The 22,491-nt window shown below is 39.0% G+C and overlaps 1 protein-coding gene across 1 annotated transcript; it reads right to left on the bottom strand.

The window, feature by feature from the left end:
- Positions 1-467: 467 nt before the first annotated feature.
- On the bottom strand, positions 468-15,191 carry LOC144981339 (uncharacterized). Its single transcript, XM_078948298.1, has 9 exons — positions 14,816-15,191; positions 12,258-12,611; positions 6,661-6,984; positions 6,374-6,571; positions 2,299-2,559; positions 1,779-1,860; positions 1,636-1,690; positions 1,087-1,291; positions 468-1,005 (listed from the first exon to the last, which is right to left on the bottom strand). Exons 1-8 carry the CDS (start codon positions 14,868-14,870, stop codon positions 1,115-1,117), a joined length of 1,506 nt encoding a protein of 501 aa, XP_078804424.1. The 5' UTR covers positions 14,871-15,191; the 3' UTR covers positions 468-1,005; positions 1,087-1,114.
- Between the last annotated feature and the right edge of the window lie 7,300 nt (positions 15,192-22,491).

Genomic DNA, 22,491 nt, shown 5'->3' with positions numbered 1-22,491 from the left:
GCAAACTTGAATTAAATCTGAACTGAAACAGAAATTCTCAGGACAATTGCAGCAGTTGATGTGTGAGTAGTTCTTTATTTAGCCAGCAGAGGGCGCTCTGCCACAGTGACACTGAAAACGTAAATTATTTCTACTTTAATTTGTAGATTTAAATATTTGTATTTTCTGCACTTTCTATCATATTAATGGAGCTGTAGGAGCAGTAATATTTCATTTTGAAGAGTATTTATCTGTTTAGATTACCTGAGTTCAGCAAAAGGTTGGAGCAGAGTGGCTCAACGTTGGCGGGGTTAACGGGCTCAACGTGGGCGGGGGTAACATTCCACAGCGTTTCAGCATTCCACTATGTTAAGCAATTCTGCAGGCTGCAGCCAGGGGTAGTTGGAAGGTTTAGGAAGCACTTTGTGTTTTCAACTAAACAGCAGATGCGAAGTCAGCACGACAGACAGACAACCTTATGAGAGCAATTAAGAAGATTGATTGTGTTTAGTTCTCCGGTTGGCTCATTAGCAGGCCAAAGTTGTATGTATTTGTATTCTTTTGTGCATTATTTGTGTGAAGGTACGTGCTATAGTTATTCATTACTTATGTTTGCTAGTTCTACGATGTTGATGCAGAATAAAGTCTGAAGAAAAGAAAACCACATTAACAGCAGTGCAGGAACTCTAGTGCCTCTCGTCTGTGTGGAATAATGACCAAGCCGGCACAACAATAATGCAGATGTTTCTGTTTGTAATAACCTCACATAAAAAAATCATCCTAAAAAACATGTTTAAGTGAAAGTAATTTTATAAAAAAAACAGTCGGTTCTCCTGATTATATTGGATTGTTGTGTTTTTCATGAATCATTTAAGAGAAAAAGTGACCAAGCTGAGAATCTTCTTAAATCAAACACGTCAATAACAGTAGAAGGTGAAGGTAAATCTGAATTTCCTGCATCAGGATGAGACTTTGTTGACGGTGCTGTAAAAAGCAAAATCCTCTGAATGTTCAGCTTCTGTTGTTCTGTAAGAAAAAGTAGATAAAGTTTAATTAATTTGCCAGTTTCTAAAGAAAATAAACCTGGTTGTCATGAAAGTTGCTCACTTTTTAGCTTCAGCAGATTTCTTGCTGATTATTCAACAGAGTTGTCCTCTGGTCTCTGTCTGGGTTTGGGATTTCTCCTGATGTTGGAGTACAGACATTCCTCCTGGTTCTTAGAGAAATGGATGCTGCTGTAATGAAGCTCAAGCTGCTCTTCTGCTGCTTCTGTTTCTGCAGATGGACTGTTGATGTCTGGACTCGTGTTGAGCTGCAGGACGAGAAGATCCACAAACTCACACCTTCCCCACCTGGACTTCAACTCTCATCTTCATGAGGCTGTTTGCTGTGAAATCATCTCTTTTACATCAGAATCTCTTCAAACCTCTTGACTGGGAAATAAACATGGTTCAATTACCCTTTTTTTAAAGGATACGTTATTTTAGATATTTCCTGAAGGACTTGCTACTTCATATGATGTTAATGTTTGTTCATCTCTAGCTTCTGCTGCATGCAGACAAATAGAGATGAGTTGCACATCTGTATTTGTGGGCTCTCTGGTGGATGCTGTCTGACTGAAGGACGCCTCACAAAGACAAAGCTAACCTTCCTTACCTGACTTCTGTTGGCAGCTCTTTTCTCCTGCTGCTCTGTGACACGCCTGTTTTTTCTGGTTTGGACAGTCAAAAAAGGACAAAGTCATTAAAAGACGCATGAATGTAAACTTCAGTCCAAACATTTACTAAATAGTTCTTTACCTGATCCAAAGAAAGGCAGGGATAAAGACAAACAACAAAACAGCAAATGTGGTCTTTGCAGTTGCTGCTGATTTCCATGAACCTGGAAAGACAAATGAAAACTCTGAAAACCTGAAGTCACATGAACGGGGTTGTTGACCCCATACAGGTGCAGGATTTGGGGGTTAAAAAATGAGAAATCTGTGACACACCTGAATCTCGCCTACCAGACCCTTACTTACCCCCACAGGGTGTATAAGTGCTCACTATGACCTGTTGCCTGCAGCATGTCTGTAGTAAAAATCTGCATTAACATTTTCTCTATGGGTTGACCAAGCGGTCTATGACCTTGATATATTTGGGCCACCTGTGTGCTCTGTACAGGTCTGAACGTTCTTCCACAGACAGCCTGTATTCACCTGTAAGGACACTTGGAACTAAGGCCTTAGATGGATTAAGGACGTTGTCATTTGCAGAGATTATGTCAGAAGAGACACATTTTTGAAAAGAACCATCAGTTTGTCCAGAAGAATGAACCAACCTGTTTCTGCTTCAATCAGATATAAACTGGAGTTCAGACGTCCTCTTCTGTTCTCTGCTTCACAGTAATTTAAGCCGCTGTGTTCAGCTCTGAAATCACTGATGGTCCAGATTGGTCCAGATGCTTTTGGTGAGTTTTCATCCTTCTTGTACCAGGAGAAGTTAGCTGCTGGGTTAGCATCACAGCTGCAGGTCAGAGTCACTGAACTGCCCTCCATAATCTCAGTCAGACTCATGGATACAGAAACGGACTTTGGAGCATCTGGAAGACAAAAAATGAAGCTCATGAAGGTTCACAGACAATAAACCAGAGGGAAACATCTGTACTGGTGGAGCTTTTGGAGAATCTGAGAACATGAACTGCTAGCCGTTAGCATGAGGCTATTCTACCTGCCGAGGGAGTTCTTGCATTTCATCGTGATTGCTACGTACATCCCCCCCTCTGCTAATAGTGATGATGCATGTGATGTCCTGCACTCTGTGGTGAATAGACTTCTAACCCAGAGTCCTACTGCCCTTCTTCTGATCTCTGGAGACTTCAACCATGCCCCTCCATCATCCACACTACCAACACTCTCCCAATACGTCTCATGTCCCACCAGAGACAACAGAACATTGGACTTACTGTATGCCAACTCCAAGGAGGCATACACTTCAATTGCACTGCCCCCCCCCCCTAGGAAGATCTGACCACAGCCTGGTTCATCTCCTGGCTGTGTACAAACCCTGTGTATGCAGGCAACCAGCTGTCTACCGCACAGTGAGGACATGGACTGATGAGACCGAGGAGGCTCTACAGTGTGGGAGGAACTGTGTGGTCCACATGGGGAGGACATTGACTGTCTAACAGAATGTATAACGGACTATATCAAATTCTGTGTGGAGAACACCGTACCCACCAGGAAAGTATGTTGCTTCTCCAACAGTAAACCATGGATTACTCCTGAGATAAAGGCTCTCCTGAAGGAGGAGAAGAGGGCCTTTAAATCAGGCAACAAATAGGAGCTGAGGGCTGCACAGAAGGAGCTGAGACGCAACATCAGACAGGGAAAGATGAGCTACAAGAGGAAGTTGGAGGAGAAGCTGCAGCAGAACAACGTTGCAACGGATGCTGGACTACCTCTCAAACCGACGGCAGTATGTGAGGTCTCGCCACTGTGAGTCTGACATGATCGTCTGTAACACAGGAGCACCGCAGGGAACAGTTCTGGCTCCGTTCCTGTTCACTGTCTACACCGCAGACTTCATGTCCAGCTCAGCATCTTGTCACCTGCAGAAGTTCCCGGACGATTCTGCCGTTGACTAATCACGGATGATGATGACAGAGAGTATAGAGAGCTGATTCAGAACTTTGTGGACTGGTGCCAGCAGAACTACCTCCAGATTAATGCAGGGAAAACCAAGGAGCTGGTGGTAGACTTTCACAGGCATACTCACTCTATATTAGCACCTGAACATCCAAGGAAGGGACATTGAGAGAGTGGATTCATACAAGTACTTGGGTGTTCACCTCAACAATAAACTGGACTGGTCACACAATACAGAAGCACTGTACAAAAAAGGACAGAGCAGGCTTTATCTGTTGAGGAGACTGAGGTCTTTTGGAGTGCAGGGATCACTCCTAAAGACCTTTTATGACTCTGTGGTGGCATCAGCCATCTTTTATGGAGCGGTCTGCTGGTGCAGCGGCATCTCGGCAGCGGACAGGAAGCAGCTGGAGAAGCTGGTGAAGAAGGCCAGCTCTGTTCTGTGGCTGCCTTTGGACTCAATGCAGGAGGTGGGAGAGAGGAGGATGGTAGCTAAGCTATCATCCATGATGGAGAACGACGGCCACCCCATGTATGAGTCTGTGTCCTCACTGTGCAGCTCCTTCAGGGTCAGACTGAGACATCCTAAGTGTCTGAAGGAGCGACACCGCAGGTCGTTTCTACCTGCTGCCGTTAGACTGTACAACCTTAGCTGCTCCCAGTGACCCACGTTAAGCAACATCATCGGCTCTGTCATATTTCTTTTACCCTGTGCAATAACTGACATAAGGTCATCCTGTGCAATTCTTTTGGAAATGTATGTGTATATTGACTTCATAGTTTTTCTTTTTTCTTTATATTTCGCTCTCTGTTCCTGTACTACTGCTGCAACAAGGAAATTTCCCCATTGTGGGACTAATAAAGGAATATCTTATCCATCCATGTACAAACACACATGCATGTAAAGAGATATACAACTAAAAAGTAACATGTCACTCAAAGATGAGAGTCAAGCAGCTTTAAACACTTTGGGTCTGTCTCTATGTTAACTGCTGCTTGGTGGTCCTCAGTTCTTCAGGCTCCTTCTCCTCCTGCAGCATCTGGTTTACTTGAACCAGTCAAGAAAAACTGCATTCTGATTCTGATTTCTGGAGTGATCAACTTCCCGTCTGCTTCCACAGTTCCTCTGAGCCAGAGCAGAGCAACCCTGGTCCGGTAGTTCCACCAACCTCCTGTTTTAGTAGGTTGATGGAACTATACTTGCAGCTATTTATTTTACTGAACTCTTTTATCATTTGTGTTCAATCTAGACTTGGATTCTCCTGATCCAACTTAAACTCACCACCATTTGCTTTTAAGCGGGTTTACATGAAAACTGATTGATGCCTGAATGCTTCAGATTTTAGATTATTTAAAATAAACATAATAATCAGAATTTATTTTTAATGAGATATTGCAAGTTTTCTGATGAAACTAATCAAAGTTAAATTCAGGATTAATCATTTAACACTGGAGCTTTAGCTCAAGTTTGACATTATTTCAATTATTGTAACTACAACTATTTACACAATTAACATAATTCCAGTTTATTTTGAAGCAGAGAAAATGAACTTTTCAATTCTATGCACCACATGACTAACTTAATGTGTCGAATATTGATATAGTGTCAATTTGAAAATTCAATTTTCTCCATGTCAGATTAATCTGATTCACGTTGATCATGTAAACAGTCTAGAGTTACGTCAAAGAGTGTTTGTTATTTAAGATGTCCACTGCAACATATTTAATGTTAAAGGGTTAACACGGCTATACTTCTTCACAGATTTCCCACCATAAGTACACTTGTTAATCAGTTTTTTTCTATACGTCAGAGAAAGTATCGTGGATAAAGTAGACTAGGTTTGACATGGTCACAGAAATTCTCACAGGTCCTTTTAAGGAAGTCAAAGTCTAGACTTGAATGTTCAGCTGTTTTCAAATTAAATCTTAAAACTTAATTATAAAAATGATGTATTATTTTTATGAATTGTAATTTTGCCATTTTATATAACAACAAGTCGTCATACTATAACACACAAAACATCATTTTCTTTAGATCTGACACCAACCTCCTTGAGATAAAGAAAGTGGGAAAAATTCCATTTTTTCCAAAGTCTTGAATCTCAAATCCTTAAAGTTAAATCCTGAGTCAAGTTTCAAATTCATGAAACTTAAACGTGATTCAAGTCTAAGTCTCAGGTTGAAATTCTCAGGTTTTCTCTCCATGATCACAGAAAACAAACCACAGACTTGAGCTCACTTCACTTTTTTTCTATGACCGGAGTAGCTCACAACCTTTTCTGGGCCACAGACCGGTTTAATGTCAGATGGTATTTTCAATCACTGTCCTTAGAAAAGTGTGCAGGGTGCGACTTATACTCAGGTGCGACTTATAGTTTATTTGATTTTTGTTTAAAGCAAAAATAGGCTGATATATTTGTTGTTTGTTTGGTCGTAATTTTCTCCCAAAAGTGTAACTTATATTTTTTTTTTCTCTATTATGCATCTTTTTGCTGCTGCAACTAAAACTCCAGAGCAACTTATTATCCAAAAATAAAATATATTTTTGTCAGAGAAAAAGCTAAGAAAGGTTTCAGATAACTGTCATCATTTTTGCAGAATTCTTTCAGTCCAATAATATTAATTTAATTTAAAAACTTTAAAGTAACTGTGAATCATGATTTGTTTCTGTGTTTTTAAAGCATAAAGTCTACACTCAATACGTTTGTTTCATAAACAAACTGCTTTTGACAGAGGCGATGACAGAAGACACTGTTGACATTGACTTACAGACTTCAGGTGAGCGGTGACCCTGGTAAGAACAGGAGTAGGAGGCTTCAGGAGAAACAGGTTTTCTGTAATAAGAAGAAGTTTCTCCCTGAACTTCCTGTCCATTCATGAACCACGTGAAGGAAAGGTGATGCAGAGGAAAGCAGCTGCTGTGACAAACCAGTTCCTGTCCAGACCAGATCACCTGCACACCAGGATCTGACAACACAAAGAACATCATGGATAAAATATACTTTGACAACTGTAACTAAAATGTAGAGTAATGACAGGTTTGTGTTCATCTGTACCAACAACAGTGAGAGTTGTTCCAGGGAAATCTCTGCCCCACCATGTTGTTTTACACCGATACTCATCTGCATCACTGTCTGTCAGGTCACTGATGGTCAGACTTGATTGATATTGATCATTTTTTACTTGAAACCGATTTTTAGATGAATCATGTCCTCCAGTGTTCTGGTAGTAGCGCTGCTGACCACGAACACTGAACCAGTAATCTGATGAATGTGAGCTTTCAATTTGGAAAGAACAAGAAATGATCACTGTTGATCCTCTGAAGGCACAGATGCTTCTTTCAGTGTAAGACACTTTGTTGCATGAACTCCCATAAACACCTGGAAAACAAATGGCATTCATTTAATACAACAACCTTTTATTGAAGTAATTTACTGTTTATGAGTTAAATCAGGGGTGTCAAACTCATTTAGGTTCAGAAGCTGAATACTAGCTGATTTTTTCTAAAGGGGTCGGATCAGTAAACATATTTACAATAAATTATTTTCCTTTGTTTCAGTGTAAAAAAAGTAATATTTTGTTAAAAATACATTTACAGTTGATCCGACTGTTCTTTTAGAAAATCTTATACAATCCACCTGAAGAAACATTTTTTGTCATGACCACTTTTCTCAATTTAAAATGCAAGGGTGGGACTTTTCCAAAAAAGGAGCTAAAGCTGCAGCTAAATCAGGGTACCGTCATTCTTATCAAAGTGTCTTCAATAGAAGCAAATAAACACAAAGAAACCAAATATTTTATGATCTTTCATATTCCTAACTACTCAGTGTTTTATCAGGGCCTGTTTGGATGAACACAGAGCTGAGATCCTGGAGATGGAAAATGTTTTTAGATCAGATAAAATTGGGAATTCCCCGCACTGTGTTGAAAAACACTGATATAGTGTACATAGAACTTAGAAATACTAATGCATGTTAAAATAAATAGAACTCATTATCATCTTTAAATGCATGTTTACAATAATTTCCTACAACTGTGAAGAAGTTAACAAGTTTAGTGTACTTTCTTTTCTTTTTTTGACATTTTACTGATGGTTGAACAGTAAAAGTAGTAAAAGTAGTTAAAGAATTGATGAGATCACCCAGGTGGTCGAGCACTGCACAGATCACCTGGTGTGCAGTGCATGTTGGGTAGCTTTTGCTTTAAAGCCACATGTCAATCATCATACAAATATCGCGTAACAGAGAGGAAGCAAAGAGCCTACCTAGGCAAGCGCAGCTGGAAATTTCAACTACCCTGCAACCGACCCAGTTGCAGTGGCGGTTTTACACTAACTTACCCCCTGGGCAAGTAACCCCACCAGCACCAGCATCAGCACCCCCCCCCCCCACACACACACACACATACAAGAAAAGAAATTACTGAACACACTATAGCTAACTTTTGAACCTTTAAAACTGAACATTTTTAACTTACATTTGAATAAAGACAGACAGTAATATGAACCCAGAATAACTCAAGTTAAACCTTAAATAACAAATAATATTTTTTTTCTCCATAAAAATACATTCTGTCAAAATTATACAAATATGAAGATACTGCAGAACAAAACAAACAAAGCCTGGAAATATTCATAATTAGAAATAACACTTTGCTCTTTTAGCGCTGGACTCCTGGCATCATTTTTAGCAATCAGTTCATTTCTTGGTCTGTGACGTCCTGTGTGTGTCTTTGTGAAACTTATCAGGAATTTGATTTAAAAATATGTGAATTGTTATTGTGAATATCATTTTTAGGTCTAATAAAACATTAAAAAACTAAATCATAGAACTCATCAGTGGGATTACTTCAAAAATATTTGGCATTTTTCTAATATTGTGCAACACCAACAGTTACACCAAAAAATCTCAATCCATTCATAAACAAATGATTTATTGTTTATTTATGATCTCATAAAGTGCAGCTGTTTTAGTGAATTATCTGCTGTATGTCAAATACTGACCTCAACTAAACGACAGAAAAGACACATAATAAAATATCTATAATAGTTAGTAAATAATGACATTATTAACATGAGCTGCTGAGTGATCCAACAGCACCTGATGATCCAGGTATTGCGTAATCGAGGTCACTCTCCTCACTAACTGCCCCCCCCCCCTTTTCCTTCAGACACGGTGGCGCTCCTTCTAAAAGACAGGAGGCACAGCGGCGGTCTAGAGTTGATTGTTAGACTGAAAAGACTCCCAATTACCTGTTAGTGTGATCCACCCAGGCATAGGTGAGCGCCCCCCCCTTTTGAATCTTTTGACTTATGTTCCAAAGACTACCGTAAAGAGGGGCGGGGGGCAAGTGTTGTGCAGCAGAGGGAGCTTTGTAACATTCAAAATGAAACCTTCAGATGTAGTGGTGGTCACGTGAACGTTGGGTCTGCTGTGTCGAGCTGGCAGAGCAGGGAATTGTGGGAAATAATTCCCTTTGCCTGGTCTGCTCAAAATTGGCTTCATCACAGGCTATTTTATTGCCTTAGTGTCTTTTCATGTGGCTGTTTTATGTTATTTCACTCTTAGTTACTTCATCCTGTTGTGTTGAAGAGTTTGAAGCCTAGTCAGACTCTTCTATTGCTTCTTCTTAAGCAAACTATCGGCATGCTGTCGCCCTCTGAAAAATGCTGCTCTGGACGATTGCACGTAACAAAAATCACCACTGCAAAAGAAAAAAGTAAAAAAACTACATTTTGGGAAAGAGTTTCCTGACATTTCTATTTGTTCAAATGATGCTGATCAGAAATGACTGGCGCTCAATGAAGGAACTCTGTGTATTTTACAACTCTTTCTTTAAATAGTGAATCGCTTATTAAAGATAAACAGGATTTATATTTATACAAATGGTCGTAGTAACACCACCCAGATAACTACCATTAAAAATTATTTTACTTGAAATATTTCTATGTTTTATTGATAATCATTTTGGTTTAAATGCTAAATATCAGACAGACAGATTTATACAACAAAAGGAACTGATAAGTACAGGCAGAAGAAATCATATGTGGTCATGTGTTTTATTATTGCCTTTAAAAGTAAAGTTATTTTTAATTTTAATTATTTCTATGGGACAGAGCACATTAAATGAGCCCAGCGGCTATTTTTCATCTGCTGTCCTCGGACAGATGTCAAAATAATCTCCCTCCAAAGCTAAAAATATACAATAAAAATTAAATGAGAGGCAATCAATTAAAATACTGATCGATAAAAAATACACAGTAAAGAATTTAAATCAATATAAAATACCTAATATCATAGATCATATAAATCAGGAAGTACCAAATGTTGCAGCTCCTCTTAGGAAATGTAACATTGTTGCCCAAAGGAACAAACCTCTAATTATTATCATGTTAAAAAGTCTAAATTATATCAATGTTTTATCTGGTTTCTAAATCTTTTATCATTATTTACTAAAAATAGACAAATTGGAAGGGAAAGATTCTTTTTTAAGAGTGTCACTGTCTGCAGTGAAAAACCAAGCTGAGTACTTTTGTTGTGATCCAGCCGTTATTATTTCACCATTTTTGTACCACACATAGGAAAAACGGGGAGGAACACATCTGCTGTGACACGTAAGCTCAAACAATGCACATGGATCACTAAGGCAGTCCCTCTTTCTTTGACTCAGCACTTGGAGATCTGGAAAAATACAGAAAATCAGAAACAGTTAATATTAAACCCTAAATTCTGGACAACATGACACACAAACCAAAACTCTGTTCCAAACAGAATTAAGACATGAAAAAAATTAAAATAAAAGATCTTAGACTAAATGGATAACACATGAGTAGAACCCAGATTCCACATTTAACTCTGTTCTCTGACTCCTGTTAACGTTTCTTCATCATCATGAACTCCAGCTTCATCCAGCTTCACTTTGACCACCTCTCCAGGTAGAAGCGGGAGAGGTGAGTTCAAGCATTAGTTCAGCTGAACGAGGTCATGTCTGACAGGTTTCACCAATCACCATGGAAACTGTTCCAACCTGCTGTTCCAGCATTGACTGAGCTGGACTGCCCCTAGTGGCTGTTATTGGTATGGCGTCTCTTCAGATCTAAAGATGGGTCAGGCTGATTCAGAATTTGGTTTGGACTGTTCTCTCTGTAATATTGTTGGACTGAAGGTTATGTCTTCAAAAACTTCATAACACCATGAATCTGGGTCATCACCAGGTTCTTCTGGACCAAGTTCAAGCAAAGCTTCCTTTCTCCATGAAAGAACTTTAGTTTTCATCCAAAGACCAGGAAGATTGTTTAACCACAGAAGTTTCTGGAAGTTTTCTTGGAACAGTTTTCTTAGGGTTAAATGGAGAAGGGTAGATCCTGCTGTGTCTGACCAAGATTTCTCAACTCTTTCTGAATATTTAATGAAGGATTTGATGAGGATGATGATCATTTCCAAATCCACCTTGTAGTTAGAATAAATGAAGAATAAATGTCTAATTATGATTAGTTTGTCAGTGAGTAAAAAAAATGGCCCAAAGAAAATAAAATGTATTTAGAATACAATTACATTTTTGAAACTGAAGGATCTATGTCATTTTTTTTATTACAAACTTTTAAACTAATCAGAAAAACTTATTAGAGAAAGTCACCTTAAAGTTATGAGATCACATATAATTACATTTCTCATGTTCTGTGGTGCATTTCTGGATGAATACAACCAGAAGTTGTTTGGAGGCGCTGACACAGAAAAAAATAAATGTTTACATTGATCAGTGAATCGTAGGCAAGACTGTCCATGCAGGAAACTGGGTTTGGTGGCAGAAAATTATGCATTTAATAAATAAACCTAGACAGGACAAAATCTGTGGAGAAACAAAAAGCAGATGACCTGACAATGTAGAACCAAAACCAGACACTTCTACTCACTGCAGAGAATTTAAAGACAGCTGTGGATGATTAACATGAACCTGGAGTGACTGATAGAGGACAGAATATGATCAAAAACACAACTGAAAAACTGAACTAAACTGCAGAATCCTCCCAGCAACAGATAACATTAAATATTATAAATAATTTCAGCATTCTGAGGATGAAAGTTGTTGGAAATGTGTGTTTAAAATATTATCATCTGGATTCAACTTGATTTATGTTGATTATGTCTGCAGCACATTTAGCCAAAATAAATAACCTTCAGTGTTTTAATGCTTCAATGTCTTCCAAGTCTGTGATAAAGTGAACAAACTCATGTTGACAATAATTAGTTTACATAAAATAAATGACAATTGCATCACTTTAGCCTACACATGTATCATAACGGAGTAGTTATCTTTTAGTTGTTTCCTTAATTTCCGTATTATTTATAGGACAAAAAAAGTGTGTTTGCTGCACTTTCCCAACTTTGAGCCCCCCCCTCTGAAATCTTGTGGACATTCCTGGTCTTGTGAGCCATGAGTGTACCTGCAATAGTCGTGGACAAACCTCAACATAATCTTTTTTTTTCAAAGTTAAGCCATGAAAGACAGGTAACAAAAATCTGCTGCAGCAGGAGGCTGCATGAAATCAATCTGTCTGCAAGTCCATTTGTAGAAACAAGAAATTATATCTAAAGAAAAAAGTAAAAATAATGTTTATGGCAAACTTTTCATGGAGACTGAAAAAACTGTTTACCTGTTACAGTCAGAGAGACTCCTGGTTTACCGGTGAAACTCCCATCAGGTTGGTTTGTCTCAAACCTGAACTTGTACTCAGCAAAGTCATTCAGTCTCAGACCACTGATCCTCAGTGAGCAGCTCTGTTCAGAACAGCGATATGTGACTCTGCCTGCATAGTCAGGATCTTCTCTCAGGTCCAGTGGGTTTTTGTCCTTCAGTTTAGCATACCAGAATTCTCTCTGAACAACAGTTTTCTTGTAACTTATCCAGGGTGGGTATGTGTAGGTGCAGGATATTTCCACTGTGGATCCTTCAAAGGCACAGATGTGTTTGGAGGCGTATTCCACTCCCCATGTTTGACTGTGAATCCCTGAAAAACATTAGAAACCAGAATCACTTTGAAGCAGAAAAAACATTTAAAACATTTTAATTTAACTGCAGTGGATGCAGCAAATGTTCTGACTGATTTATTGCTGATATACATTCCAGTCAAATGTATGGAAACACTGCAGGGACTGTCTTTTTATTTGTCCTTGTAATTAATGTTTAATGGTGTGATATGTATCAGTAATGTTTTTATCTTGTTTTTTTATTATTATTATAATTAATTTAATTAATTTTTATTAACCATTGTTAATTTTTCGTATACTGCTTCTTAACGTCTGTATTCTGTGTTTTCCTTTATTATTTATGGGACTATGATCATGAAATAAATTATAGCGAGCAATGAGCACTGAGCAATCTGGGGGGGGGGTCACAGTAAGAAGGCCCCTAGTTCAGAACACCCATGGGGGACCTTTCTGTGTGGAGTTTGCATGTTCTCCCCGTGCATGCGTGGGTTTTCTCCAGGTACCTCAGCTTCCTCCCACCGTCCAAAAACATGCTTTGTAGGTTAATTGGTTATTCTGAAGCAGGACTGGCCAACCTAAACCTACTCTAAGTTATCTGTAGGTGTGACTGTGAGTGTGCATGGGTGTGTGATTGTGGTCCTGCAACAGACTGGAGACCTGTCCAGGGTGGCCCTGCCTTCACCCACAAGTGGCAGAGATAGGCTCCAGCAGCCTCGTGACCCCGAAAGGGACAAAACGGATTAGAAGATAAAAATAAAAAAAGAATATCTAAACCAACAGAATCATTGTCATCTGTTATTCTTTTAGTGTTTAAGTATAAAGTATTATTTTTTCAATACACCAAAACTTGTAAAACAAACACCAAAATCTTAGCAGAAGTTTCCAGAAATGCTACAGCGTTGAGCGTTGTCATGGTTACAGCTCTGACCTTCTGTCACGCTTTGAGATGAATAAAGAGAGAGGGGAGAGATGGTAAAAATGGAACAACTGTGGGTCAGAAAAAGTGAAGTAACTGCAGTTATTCAGTTGTTCATCATCAGTTTGTTACAGAGAATCCAGACAGAAAACTACAAACTAATGTGATGAACTGCTGAAGACCAACAAGATCCCAGTCTGATCAGAGCTTTTAGAGAAACACTTCTGCTCTGAAAAACTCCTCTTTTCTCTCTGACTTTAAAGGTTTTTATGTTTCCTTAATACATTTATTAACTTTGAGTCTTTTACATATAATATACTACATATAATTGTTTATTTCAGCTTACTGTAATAACAGAATGAAACGAAACAAGTATTTTTTTCTTCCATCTAATTTTAATCAACTCTCAATTTATTTGCTTACAAAATCACTTTTTTTTTTTTTAAAAATCAACTTTTTAATTTATTTTATTCAGAAGTTACTGAAATCTTTCACTAATAGACAGAAATAAAGATCCTTCTGTTTCTGTAGATTGTTGCAGATTTTTGTTTTGCAGAGTGAACTCACAAACTTCAGGACTACGGTGCATCCCATAATATCTCAGAGTACAAGAGATCCTGTCTGTGGAAGAAGTCCAGTTTCTGAACGTAAATGTCTGACTGGTTTTAGACGGAATTGTTGATCTGGTTTCTTCTCTGCTTATGAAAACTGTTTATTGAAGCATTTTAGTCTCAAGCTCATCACTCAGAGTCAGAATGTGAGTTCTGAGGAGAAAATCACCAACTTTAGGATGAATGAACATTTGGTTATAATGGAAAGAATTGATAGTTTTGTATTTTCTGTTCAACTTTAAATGAATTCTAAATCGGTTCAGTTTCTGCATAAAGCTTCAGCTCACAACCACATTTGACTCAAGGTTGTACACAAAAGACAGTTACAGTTTTAACAATCCAATTATTCCAACATAATACAAAGTGTATTTTGGTAAAATCCTTAAGTAACAGATTAAAATGAAGCATTTAGTGAGTGTAGTGAGAAAATAGAAGATGACAGTGTAGAGAAAAACACCCAAACCTGCAGCACCCATCCATCCATCCATCCATCATCCATCCATCCATCCATCATCCATCCATCCATCCATCCATCCATCCCTCCCTCCCTCCATCCATCCATCCATCCCTCCATCCATCCATCCGTCCATCCATCCATCCATCCATCCATCCATCCATCCATCCATCCATCCATCCATCCATATCTGCTTCCAGGTTTCTTTAGGTCTCAGCAGCATTAAGGTTGTTAGATTTTTACCTGCAAACCAGCAAAGAACAACAACAAATCCTCTCAGTGCTGCAGTCAGACTCATGGCGTCTCCTCTCTCTGGGTTCCTTTCTTCACAGAGTTCATGAGCTGCAGAAAGAGTTTCAGAGAAAGAGTGCTGCTTTCCATCCTGTAAATGGAGAGGAGGAGTTTGCAGAAGTTACTCTTCCTCTTTCCACCATTAGCATGAACGGAAACAGAGGTGTAAATAAAGAAAACGAGGTGAAAGAACAAAATGATCTTGAATTCTCTTAAGAAGAAAAAGGAACCAACAGACTGTTGGATGTTGAAACTCATTTTAGACTAAAGATCAAGTTTGCACAGAATTTCCTTTTATTCATCAACTCTGCAGAGGAAGAGGAGTCAGAATGATCTGAAGAGAATCTTCATTTACTGCAGAAAACAGTAAACACCCAAGCATAACATTTGAGAACAAGACAGTGATGCATTCTGGGAAATATTTGAAACTGACAACTCACAATTAATGTGTGACGTACAGATATATGAGACTGTCAGCAAAATAAAAACAAAATAAAAAGAATTACAATACAAACTTCAAAAAGTAATGAAAGTTTTCTGCACCATAAAATGTTAAATTATTATAAACTTTATTTACTTTGCTTTACGAATATTTTAACAAATGTAACTGCTCAATTTAATCTGGCTTTAACATGACTTTTGTGATTGTTTAATTCTTTAACTCATTATTTATTGATCAATTCATCTAATTTCCGGACTAAATATTTCTATTACTTATGTTTTAATATAATACCCTTTTTATTGTTACTATATTCATGATATTTAAAGTTATGTTTTAATCATTTCATTTATTTTATTGTTATATCTTATTTTATTTTATTATCAGTATTGTTATCCTATTATTTTCTTTTATTTTATTTGAGGGCGGCAGTGGCTCAGGCGGTTGCGCGGGTTGTCCAATGATCGAACGGTCGGCGGTTCGATCCCCGCTCCCCCCAGCCAACTGACGTGGTGTCCTTGGGCAAGACACTTCACCCTCCTTGCCTCCAGTGTGGCTCCATTGGTGTGTGAATGCGTATGAATGTCCCGGTGATGGTCAGAGGGGCCGTAGGCGCGAACTGGCAGCCACGCCTCAGTCAGTCTGCCCCAGGGCAGCTGTGGCTACAAACGTAGCTCACCGTCACCAAGCATGAATGAGGAGTGAATGAATAATGGACACACTGTAAGCGCTTTGAGCGTCTGGAAAAGCACAGATAAATCTAATCCATTATTAAAAAAAATCTAATCCATTATTATTATTCATATTCTGATGTTGTTTCTCCAGTGTTTCCTCTTGGATCCATCGTTCTGGGGCACTACCAGCTCCGCCTGCAGGGGGTGCTGTTGCATTAGGCTGCCTGGGGTCCCTCTCTGTGGTCTAACAGCCTAGAGGGGCCCTGAGCTGCTCTGTGGCAATGACCGTCTGCTGTAAAGTGTAGCGTCGTGTGCCGCTCAGGTTCTGACGTCACTGAAGTCTGAGGTGAACAGACTCACAGTAGTCCAGCCTGACATGAAGGTAAAGTTCTGGCTTTGAGGTGAGAGCTAAAGCTCACATCTCAGTCAATTATGACTCCAAGATTTCTAACTTGATCTTTGGTTGATTTTAATGGACTCAAAGAAGACATTTAGTTCCTCATAAGACAGAAACATTATTTATGTTCAGCTTCAGCTATATGTGGATGAAGTCACTTCTGTAAAACAGGAACTGCATCTGTCATTCTGAAAGTTATTCAGTAAACCACATATTCTGTATATAGTTATAAAGAAAGCATGAAAAAATAGACCTTCAGGTTAATACAAGTTTTTTTAAACAAGTATTTTCAGAGTAAAGCAGGAGTTTGCAGCATTTCTAAATTTCTATGTTGCATTTAGTTCATTCTTGATCAAAAGTTCTGGATTTTGCATTTGAATGCTCTGAGTGAGGAAGCTTATCAGTCAGCTGGTCTGTTTCTCTGTCAGGTCACTTTAAATGAAGCTGTACATCTGCAGGTCTACATTCTGGACCGCTTCCATTCATGACTTAAGGAGGAGATCAAAGATGTGAATGTCATCTGGAAGCAGAAAGTGTGATCATCAGCAGCTGGGATGGGCTGCTGTGGAGTCTCACCTCTGAGAGAGAAAACCTCTGCATGCTTTATGAGAAACTCTCTTCTCAGACGCAGTTTTTCTGTTTCTCTCTTCAGAAAAACTTAAACTGAATCTGAGCTGAACCAGAAATTCTCAGGACAATAATGACACATTTTTCTGTTTTTAATGACCTAATACTGGTAATGATTCACTGTGGCGTCCCTGAAGGGATATGTCAATAGGAGAACAACAGAAGGAAGGGATGCTACAGGAAAAATATTTATGAATTAAAGAAACGACTTATAGTCATTAAAAAAAGTTAGCCTAAACTAAAGAATGTGGTAAACTGTTAAGATGGAGGTACGTTTGGTCTGCCGCTTTTAAAGGAACACATTGGGGACAGACCGCTGACCTCATTTCCTTCCTTAAAACAGGAACTGAAGGTTGGAAACTTAAGACTATTTGTAATAAAGAAAGACGTTCATGAAATAAGTCCATAATCTTTGGTGGTTTGGCTGATGACACCTTCTGTGTGTCGGTTTGCTCATGGGTGAAGGGAGTGTGTAACATAAGGTGACACCCTCACACACCTAAATGATTTCTAATGATTAACACAACTGGAGAAACCAAAGAACGACAGGCAGCTTCACAAAGTTTGTGTAATGAGAGCTGAACAGACGCAGCATCTGGACTCCAGTTTGGCCTCTGAGGCTCCAACATGGATGAGTTTGTGGTTGAAGTCCTGTTTCTGTGTTTAAATGCATAGAATGCAGTCGTGTGTTGAGAGATGCAGCACGCCACATACCTGAGAGGCTGTGAGTGACAGGTGTGTCTGTGGGAACCAATGAACAGAGAGGAAGCAGACTGTTGATGGAACATCAGGTTACAGTTGAAGTCCCATTGGCCGTCACAGACCTAGGGGTGAAATCTGTTCCTCAGATTCTGACCCCCAAGAGCAGTGAGCTGCAGATCCACTAGGGTTAGACCCCCCCAATCAAACCCCTTAATGCTGAGTGTCGAGCAGGGAGGGACTAGGTCCTATTTTTAGAATCTTTAGTATCTCTCTGCCAGGGATTTGAACTCACAACCTTCCAGATTCAGGGCAGACACTGAGCTAATGTCCATTAACCACAGAGCAGCTTCAGAGGAGATTTTAAAGCTGAGAAAGGATGGAGAGCAGCAGATGACTGCATGTATCTCCAGTGTTTCTCATCATCTCCACATCTGCTGCAAACAAACATCCAGCAGTTCTTTCCTGCTTTTCAGCAGCTTTGTCTTCATGGAAAACTTTAAGAGGAACAATGTTGAGATAAAAACAAAGACATTCTCAGATAAAGTGTGTTACTATTTAGCAGTGAGAAACTTCCTCAAGAAAAAAATGTCTTTGGTAAATATGGAATAATTCTCTGCTGATCAAGTCTGCATCCCAGAGTCAAAGTATTGGTGCTCCAGCGCCACCTGCTGATCGCATAGAAAGAAATAAAGACATGACTGAAAATAAATCACTGGAACATTTACTGCTGTTCTGGCTCGAGCAAATATGACATGGAGGTTTTTTTTTCCCTATGATATAAAATAAATATAAAAAGACAGAAATTCCAAAAATATAGCCCCCCCCTTTCCTTCCATCCCCCTTTCTGTCCGTTGTTTGATTACTGCTTTTGTATTTATGACCCACTTTATTAAAACAAGTTTTAAAGTCCGCTTTTAGCAATTTTAGGTTGTGACTTATATCATAGCAAACAACAGAACCAAATGTCAGAGTGAAACGATCAGGTAGTGACTGTCCTGGGGGGTCCTGATCCATGGGTGGGTGGGGCCCGCCATGACACACATCAATGTCAGTCCTATTGGCTGCTAAATCTACGTTTTTGGCTTCACATGCACGTCTAGCATGAGGTCAGGGGTTTTACTTTCCATGTTTAACCCACCTGAGACAATACACTCCTCGAGTTGTGTGAGACTGAGCATAAATACACAAAAGTTATTACACAATATCTGTGGAACTTAGATGTGATACATTATATATCAACCCTTTGTTTTCCTCTTATGCTATCTTCCACCGTTTTTCGGCACTTAACTCCTACAATTTTTCACCTATTTTAACCATTCAACCATTAAAATGTTCAGCTCTTTCATCTCATTCCAGCTATAACATTTTGTCCTTCAAATCCTTGAACTTTTCCAGATATTCCCGGATTTTCCAATATTTTTGCTCCATTGGCCACACCTTTGCTTCTTTAAACAATTGTAACTTTAACATTCTTTTGGGTAGAGACACCGTTCAAACATTGAAATGTTCACAAGGTTTTGGACTTCAACATAAGGCTCAAAATTATTATGGGATGGCAACACCACCTACAGTTTGAAGGCCATTTTGTGCCAAAATGTGAGGCAATTTTAAACTTCTTCAAACTTTCACCTATTTTAACCCTTCTACTATTTCAATGTTCAACTCTTTCAGCTATGAATTTCGGTCCTTCAGATCCTTGAACCTTTCAAGATATTCCAAGATTTTCCAGGATTTATGCTCCATTTAAATACAAGGATAATCCTTGAAAACCTTTGTTTCTTTTAACCATTGTAACTTCATCATGCTTTCAGCTAGAAACACCGTTCAAACATTTAAATGTTCACAAGGCTTTGGACTTCAACATAGGTTTTGAACTTATTATGGGATGGCAACACTACCTACGGTTTGAAGGACATTTTGTGCCAAAATGTGAGGCAATTTTTAAACTTCTTCAAACTTTCACCTATTTTAACCCTTCTACTATTTCAATGTTCAACTCTTTCAGCTTATTCCTTTCAGCTATGAATTTTGTCCTTCATATCCTTGAAATTTTCAAGATATTCCAGGATTTTCCAAGATTTTTGCTTAATTGAAAAACATTGAGAATCCTTGAAAACCTTTGTTTCTTTCAACCATTATAACTTCAACATGCCTTTAGCTAGAGACACCATTCAAATGTTAAAATAATCACAAGGCTTTGGACTATAAAATAGGTTTAGAAATCATTATGGGATGTCGACACAACCTACTGTTTGGTGGCCATTTTTTGACCAAATCTGAAGCAAATATTGCAATAAACTTCATCCATGTCTGGAACTGAACATATTGACATTCACTGGATCTGGACATATAAGGAGTGTGGGCGTGGTCAGCAAACAAACTTCGTTGCTAAGGACGTCCAAATGTTTACTTTTTCCGATTTGTCTGAAACTGACGTCGTTTTGTTCGTCATCCCATGCCGACCCAAACATAAAATGGTTGCTATGGAGATCAAATTAATAGAAAAGCCGCCATTTTGAAAAAAGTGGATTTTCTATCAACTTAGAACATGCAGCTTTTACCAATATGATACTCTCAAACAATGTGTTTTTTTGAGTCAGTTGATGATGCTGATTCCAACGCTAGCACTTTTAGCCATTTTAGATATTCCAGGATTTTCCAGGACAGTTCATCCATTTTTTCAACAATTTCAGCTTTCGTGCTCAACTCCTTCTACAACGTTTGACCTATTTTAGACATTTTACTTTTACAATGTTCAGCTTTTTCCTCTTATTTCTGCTTTCATTCAGCAATACAGCATTCAACCCTGCATTTTCTTCTGGAAATGCAGCTTCTTCTAGTTTATATTGTGATATAATTTTACATATAACAATAAACCATTGATCAATAAATGACAGGTAAAGTTAAACTTTATTTCCAAGAGACTGTAGAATATAACTTATGTTACATTCAGCAGCTTTGCTCAGTCTGCCCTTTTCTCCTGTAGCTAAATATAAAAGGGAGCATTTTCCTAAAGAAAATTCTTAAGACACGATTGCACATATCCTAAAGGAGATTAATTGCATTTACTTACGTACATTCAAACACACAGACCGGTGGAAATTGGCCCTTGGCCGCTTCTAATGCACGCAGAAACAATCCACATTGCTCCATATTTGCCCGCACGTATTTTAAGCGCATCCAAGGATAAAAGTCGGCCACACATACTTTCTCCGGGTCTGTGAGGGCAGATTAAATTTATTAACTCCCTAATACATGCATATGGAAACTTGTAAAAGGCATAAGAAGACAGCAATCACGGTATAAATTCCCTAATTCAATTCAATATATTTTTTTATATATCAGAATCAGAAATACTTTATTGATCCCACACGTGGAAAATTTGTTTGTCACCATAGCAACTGACAGCAGAGGGAAAAAAAGACTTAGAATTAAATAGAAAAAAGCAAGAACAAGAAAATGTAGCATAAATGCAAACATCAAGGTAATATAATTTAAAAAGCTATTTACAGAACAGTGCAGGTAAAAAGATGTGCAAAAGAAATGTGCAAAATAGAAAACAACTAAATAAATAGATAATAAAAATGTGCAAAGGTTATCTTTTGCATTGTGTGTTATTGTACAGGGTTATTGCATTGGGTATGAATGACTTTTGGTACCGGGCAGTTTTGGAGCGGAGCTGTCTGAGCCTCCTAGAGAAGGAGCTCTGCTGTTTGTCCAGAACGGGGTGTAGAGGATGCTCTGGGTTGTCCATGATTGAAAGGAGGCTGTTCAGTGACCTCCTCTCCATCACTGTTTCTAATGTGTCCTGTTTGCACCAATGACAGAACCCGCCTTCCTGATCAGGTTGTTCAGTCTGTTGGTGTCACTGACCACAATGCTGCTTCCCCAGCAGACCACGGAGGAGAACAAGGTGCTGGCTACCACAGACTGGTAGAAGATCTCCAGCATCTTGCTGCACACATTGAAGGAGCTCAGCTTCCTTAGGAAGTAGAGTCTGCTGCAGGCCTTCACACAGCAGAACTGTGGCTCCTCCAGCTCAGTCTGCTGTCGATAGTCACACCCAGGTATTTATAATCCTCCACCACTTCCACATCCCTGCCCAGGATGCAGAGGGGTTGTAAGACTGTCCTTTTCCTCCGGAAGTCGATCACCATCTCCCTGGTCTTGTCCACATTGAGCAGCAGGTGATTCTCTCCAGCCCACTCCACAAATCCGTCCACCAGCCTCCTGTACTCCTCCTCCCGTCCACCGTTTATACACCCCACAACCACAGAGTCATCAGAGAATTTCTGTAGGTGACATGACTCTGAGTTGTGCTGAAAATCTGAGGACTATAAGGTGAACAGAAATGGAGAGAGCACAGTGCCCTGTGGGGCTCCCACACCACTCAGCAAATATATACTCATATAGTGCAAATTCGAACTACAGACGTCTCAATTGACTTTGTACCGGTATTTGTAAGATAAACATACCATCAAAATCATGATCATGAATACATAGAATGCATTAGGATGATACTAAACTTTAACAAAACAGACTAACCTAACCTAAACTTTCATTCCTGCCCTTAGACCCCTCCCCCCCCTTCACAGTAAGTGACTATCTGTGGCTGTCCGCTCTCTCTGTCCTCAAGGCAAAAAGGCGATTTTATTATTCAGTAAGGGAAAATGAAAACATACTAAATACGTCATCAGAATGGTGTGTTTGTCTAGCCTGCATTGCAGGTGTTGTGGCTCCAGAAACACTCCAGTACAGAAAGAAAACAGAGACTAAAAGTCAAAAACAG

Source organism: Oryzias latipes, chromosome 1 (genome assembly GCF_053564925.1).
Source record: "Oryzias latipes strain Hd-rR chromosome 1, Olatipes_Hd-rR_3.1".
Taxonomy (NCBI): domain Eukaryota; kingdom Metazoa; phylum Chordata; class Actinopteri; order Beloniformes; family Adrianichthyidae; genus Oryzias; species Oryzias latipes.
This window is presented reverse-complemented; position numbering and strand designations above follow the sequence as displayed.

Coding starts and splice junctions, on each gene's coding strand:
- LOC144981339 (XM_078948298.1), bottom strand. CDS start 14,870: ATGAGTCTGACTGCAGCACTGAGAGGATTTGTTGTTGTTCTTTGCTGG. Junction 12,612..14,815: donor TGTTCTTTGCTGGTTTGCAG/GTAAAAATCTAA, acceptor AATGTTTTTCAG/GGATTCACAGTCAAACATGG. Junction 6,985..12,257: donor AGTCTCTCTGACTGTAACAG/GTAAACAGTTTT, acceptor TTTGTTTTCCAG/GTGTTTATGGGAGTTCATGC.